General features: G+C 36.4%; 1 protein-coding gene across 1 annotated transcript in view; it reads left to right on the top strand.

The window, feature by feature from the left end:
* The window catches only part of ABCB10 (ATP-binding cassette, sub-family B (MDR/TAP), member 10), a 92,764-nt gene extending 89,471 nt beyond the window's left edge, over nt 1-3,293 (top strand). Inside the window, exon 13 of the mRNA XM_006902071.1 lies at nt 3,062-3,293. Within this exon, the coding sequence (XP_006902133.1) occupies nt 3,062-3,293 (232 nt within the window). The remainder of the gene's footprint in view (nt 1-3,061) is intronic.
* Nucleotides 3,294-5,996: the final 2,703 nt, after the last annotated feature.

Genomic DNA, 5,996 nt, shown 5'->3' with positions numbered 1-5,996 from the left:
CTCCTGGGGTATTATGGTTATCACAGGAATCCAGAATTAAGGTTACATAGTGGAGTGCCTTCGGGGTGGGGGGATTATATACAAGTGAAGGAGTTTGTCTCTTGCTTTTCGAAGGGAGGGGTGAACTGGGGGGGGGTAGATAAAAATGTGCAACAGTGAATGAATGGAAATCCAAAATCTCTGTAAATGTTAATTAATAAAATAAAATAAAAATGCCATAACGGTTAACCATGGTGGACAGCATTTGGTGAAGCTCCCAGTTTAAGATTCGTTGGAAGCAGGCGTGGCATCTACATCATGCCTCTGGAAATTCTATGAACTTTGATAAATGACGATAGTTATAGAAGGGCTTCAGGCCTTTTGATTATAGGGTCACTATGAGTCATGCTGGACTAGAAGGCAATCAATAACAACATTGTCTCCAGCACCACAGCTAAAAGGCATCAGTTGTTCTTCTTTCAATCCTTATTCATTGTCTAGCTCTCTGATGCATAGCGAGCGACTGAAAAGACTATGGCCTGAATCATGCACACATTATTGACACTATTGCTCCTAAGTACTTTGGAGTGATCCTTTACTGTAGAGTTTCTCCAGCACAATATGTCTCCTCATCTGACTGCTATTATCAAGGGTTTGATTGTGGATCCAAATAAGATGAAATAATTGAAAATTTCAATTTTTTTCTCCATCTATCATGATTTTGCTTATTAATCCAGTGATGAGAATTTTTGTTTTCTTTATATTCTGCAGTACATGCTTCAGGTCCTTCACACTTGAAGCATGCAAGCTTGTGTCATCTTCAACACAAGCTGTTAATGAGTCTTCCTCCTTTCCTGATGCCAAATTCCTGTTCATAGAGTCTAGTTTCTTGAAGATTTGCTCAGCATTATAGATTGAATAGAACACTTAATTGTTCTGGCTTTCCCATTCTTCTCAATGTTAGCTATAATATCTTATGATCCATATAGTCAAATGCCTTTGCATAATCTGTAAAACAGGTGTTCTTCTGGTAGTCTCTGCTTTCAGCCAGAATCCATATTACATAAGCAGTTATATTCCAGATATTACTGCTTCTTTTAAATATAGCTTCAACTTTTGGCAGTTCAATGTCAATGCACTGTTCTAGCTGTTTTTGCATGGCCTTCAGAATATTTTACTTGCGTGTGATATTAATAATATTACTCAATAATTTCCACATCCTGTTGCATCACCTTTCTTGGGAGTAGGGACAAATAAGGATCTCTTCCATAGTCTTCACAATTGCTTGCTAAGCGTTAGAAAGCTGTACAATGACTAGGGATGATAGAAAGACAATTGATGCCTTTGAGCTGTGGTGCTGGAGAAGAGTATTGAATATACCATGGACTACTAGGAGAACAAACAGATTCATCCTAGAGAGAGTGAGACTAGGCTGCTCCTTGGAGGCAAGGATTCTGAGGCTTTGTCTGATTTTGGGCCTGTTGCAAGAAGAGAGAGGGACATCTTTCTTGGAAGGGTGGAGGGACAGAGAAAGAGAGGGAGACCATCGATGAGATGTCAGTGACTGAGGTATTGAGGGTGGTGTGTCAGAGACAGTAAAGTTGGCAAAGGATAGAGTAGGTTTCAGGGCTGTTGTACTTAGGGTCACTATGAGTTGCAAGCAACTCAACAGCACATAACAACAACAATAACATCGATCTCTTCCACTCACTCAGCTAGGTAGCTGTCCTCCAAATTTCTGCATGTAGATTTGTGGGCACATCCAGGACTGCATCTGTTAGTTATAATGTGTCAGTTGATATCCCGTCAATTCCTGGGGTCTTTTTTTTTTTTTTTTTGCCAGTGCCTTCTGTGCAACCTATTTTTCTTCCTTCATCACCATTGGCTCTTGATCATATGGTACTTCCTGAGATGGTTCCATGTCAGTCAATTCTTTTTGGTATGATGACTGCATGCCTGCTATCTTTTTTTCTTTTTAATTTTTATTCAATTTTTCTGTGTGTGTACCATCAAATCAGATCTGACTGGTACAGGAGATTGTCCCTACTTCTCCAGCAGAGTATCTGGTGGATTTGAGCCATGCAGCCGTGGTATTGCACTGCAGTTTCTTGCCACTCTTGCCATCTATGTTTTTATGCTTCTTGGTTCCTTTAAGATTTTGTCCATAGTATCCTTCAGAATTGCAACTTGATGCTTGAATTTGTTTTTCAGTTCTTTCAATTTTAGAAATGCTGAATGAGTTCTTCCTTTTTTAGCCTCTAACTCAGACTTTTTGTAATCAGCAGCTGTACAGAATGCTATTGTATGCATTCATGTAGTAGTATGAATGCTTTTTAAAGTTTTCATACAGTTTTATGAAGTCCAAAAAGCCCCAGGCTTTTTAAATAATGTCTATAACCAGAGAAGTGTCAGTTTGCTTGGCTCCACAATCAACACTCTTGGTACCAGCAAGCCCGGAAATTAAAAGACCAATTGCATTGGGAAAATCTGCTGTCAGGGATCTCTCCAGAGTAGTGAAGAGCAATACTGTCAGTCTGGAGACTAAGGTACACCTGATCCAGACCATGTTCTTCACATTTGTTTGCTATTCATCAGAAAGGTAGACAATGACTAGAGATGATAGAATGAGAATTGATGTCTTTGATCTGTGGCACTGGAGAAAAGTGTTGAATACACCATGGAGAACAAACAGGTTCATCCTGGAGAGAGTGATACCAGGCTGCTTCTTGGAGGCAAGGATTTTGAAGTTTTGTTTGACATAATTTGGACATATTGCAAGGAGGAATCAGCATAAGAGAAGAAGACCCTTGATGAGATGGATTGACTCAGTGACTGGGGTAATAAAGGTAGGTGTGTCAGAGATGATAAGGTTGGCACAGGATAGAAGGGTTCAGAGCGGTTGTACATGGTGTCGCTATGAGTCAAAAATGACTTGATAGCACATACCAACAACAGCCAAAGAATTGAAAAAAACTTGACCATAATAAAAATTTCACTGTTAATGAACACTTACCATATATGTAACAGGAAATACGTGCTGCCATTGAAATCTTTGCTTTTACATGTTGCTTTTCTGTTGAAGTGCATTGGATGCTGAGAATGAGTACCTTGTACAAGAAGCGCTGGATCGGATAATGAAAGGAAGAACTGTGTTAATTATTGCCCATCGGCTGTCCACCATTAAGAATGCCAATATGGTTGCTGTTCTTAACCAAGGAAAGATTACTGAATTTGGGAAACATGAAGAACTGCTTTCAAAACCAGATGGTATATACAGAAAGTTAATGAACAAACAAAGCTTTATGTCATCATAATGAAACAACTATGTATAAATTAAATTTAAAATTGGATTTTAAAGCAAAACAACATTATAAGGAGAAAAAAACCCAACCAACCCAGACCTGGAAACTATAACAATCTCAGTCATATTTCAAATGTGTTTTAAATATTTTTATTTTTCCAAAATACAGAAATACTATTTTGAAATATACCTGACCTTAAGACCTATTGTTCAGAGTTTAATAATTGAAGTAACTTTCTAGATGTCTATAGCACTGAAGTTTTTTTCAGGTCTTATATTTTATCTTGTGATATTTCATTATTATAGCATTACATTTTTACTTCCTTGGCCATTTGTTATAGATTGAAACTATTGTCAAATGACAAATTATAAGAGGTAATATAAGCACAAAGCCTAATTTTGGGCTAGTTTACTACTCACTGTGTAATTCTTTTGGTGTTCTGCCTATCTTGTGTTGTGTCTAATTTTATTTGGTCAGTATAAAATTTACTTGTGCCTATACAATATTTATACAAGATAAAAAAGCTAACCCTCTTTGCAATCTCAAGAAGTGAGCTTAACAACACACAGAAATCCTTTACATTAAATGAAAAGGAAAATTACAAGAGTTGTGCTGCCAGTCCACAGGCGAGTCACCAACTGCTCTTTAAGAAGAAGATGGGCCACTCTCCCCTCCTGCCATTTCCCCTCCAAAAACCTGCTGCAGAAACAGCTATCAATTGGTTTTAATTCAACAAACACAACACAAAGGCTATGTCTTAAAAGTATGAGTTTAGGAATATCTATTAAAGTAGGATTTTGTTTGAATGTGTGATTTTCAACATTTCTGAAATGTACGTGTGATCCTAATGAAATTTTTAAAAAGGGAGGAATCTCAGTCTATCAAAAAGGAAAACATTTTCTTTTTTGTTGTTGTTCACATAAAGGTTTCTGTAAGTCCTTATAAGTCCCTAGATCTGGTGTGAAAAACAATGTATAAAAACTTTCTAAGTAAACCTAAACCAGTATTAAAAAATGAAATGTGTGTGTGTGTGTGTGTGTGTGTGTGTGTGTGAGTAAAATAGAATTTACTGATTTTATAAAAATTTCATTTAGCAGGCTTACAACCTTACATAATTTGGAGAAAGTTTAGAAGTTCTTGCTATTTTCAGAATAACAACAGACTTTAAGAACATGTTACTCTCCAGAAAATATGATGTAAATAATTCTTTTTCTTTCATATGGCTATAATTTTACCCATGTTAATTTCTCACAATACTTAAAATAGTGTTGACAACAACTGGATTTTCATATTTCCTGTTAGTGCTATTAATTTGCTATTGCTCAAAAAGAAAGTACTCTTTCTTCAGTGGTGATACAAGAACCTAAGAAGTAATTCTGCTTATGCAGTTAAAGTCGTAGTTTTCCAAGAACTAAGGAACTCTGGTGGCACAGTGCTTGGATCTTTAGACTCCAAACCAAAAGATCAGTGGTTCAAATCTACTAGCTGCTCAGTGGGAAAAAGCTGAAGGTCTGCTTCCATAAAGATGTACAGCCTTGGAAGCCGTGCATGACAGTTCCACTGTTTTGTTAGGGCTTTGAGTCAGAATCAGCAGCAAAGGGAAGAAGCCCTTGAAGATACTCCCTGCTAATCAAGAAATTTGCAGTTTGAACCTATCAACTTGCCCTCAAGTGAAAGATGTGGTAGTCTACTTCCATAAAGATCACAGCCTTGAAAATTCTTGACGCAGTTCTGTTTACTCTCCTATAGGATTACATTGTTGTGTATTGTTAAGTCAGAACCAACTCATAGCTAACCTTCTAGTGAGTTTTCAGACACAATTAATTACACAGGAGAAGATTGCCCAACTTTCTTCCTCAGAGAACCTTTGCATCGGCATCACAGTTCTTTACCACTAAGCCACCAGAGTGCCCACATAGACTCACAATGAATCACAATCAACTTGAGGGCAGTGGATTTGGCTTTTATTTTATGTCCACATTCATTGTCTAACTGTATGGGCAGAATAAACTACTTAAGGGTTGACTATTTCTATATAAGAGAGTTTATTAATGAATAAAATTACTTCAGTGAATGAATATATGCTGTATTCTTTCTTTTAGTAAAGTAAACAGCACATCTGTGCCAAACATTTTCACACACTTGTATTCTTTTTAAGTCTGAATCAGAGAAATGTATTTGTATCATAGAATTATTTAAAAAATTAAAAATGTAATTTGACCATTGTATGTACAATTGGGTTTGTAAGGAAAATTTTATACCATGAATTAAAATGTATAGCAAAATTTGTATCTTTCATTTGTAAAACGTTTTTTGACATACCATTTCTTACTAGAATTTACCATGGAGATTCAGAAGTGAATAGAAAACTATCATTACAAATATAGAAATGTGAATAATAATCACTCTCTCCTGTCCTCTTTATCTAGGATTGTTACTGTCCTCTTTTGTTACTAATAAACAGTGTGTTTAATTGTTTCAATATTTTATCACCTATCCTTACTTTTGACCAGGAACTGATGACAAATAGGTAAACAGGTAATATCGTAATATCTGTTCTTAAAGAATTTATCATTTAGAAGGAGAGTTAAAACACAAGAAAGTATACTCTATTTTGGTAGCAAAGCTCCACAAAGAGCTGCAGTTCCAACCCAAAGGCAGTGGTTCAAATCCATCAGCTACTCTGGAATAAAGATAGCCAATATCCTCCCATGT

This window comes from Elephantulus edwardii, unplaced genomic scaffold (assembly GCF_000299155.1).
Source record: "Elephantulus edwardii isolate Elephantulus edwardi_28Jun2011 unplaced genomic scaffold, EleEdw1.0 scaffold00363, whole genome shotgun sequence".
NCBI lineage: Eukaryota > Metazoa > Chordata > Mammalia > Macroscelidea > Macroscelididae > Elephantulus > Elephantulus edwardii.
The sequence above is the reverse complement of the archived record's forward strand: the minus strand, read 5'-3'. Positions and strand labels throughout refer to the sequence as shown.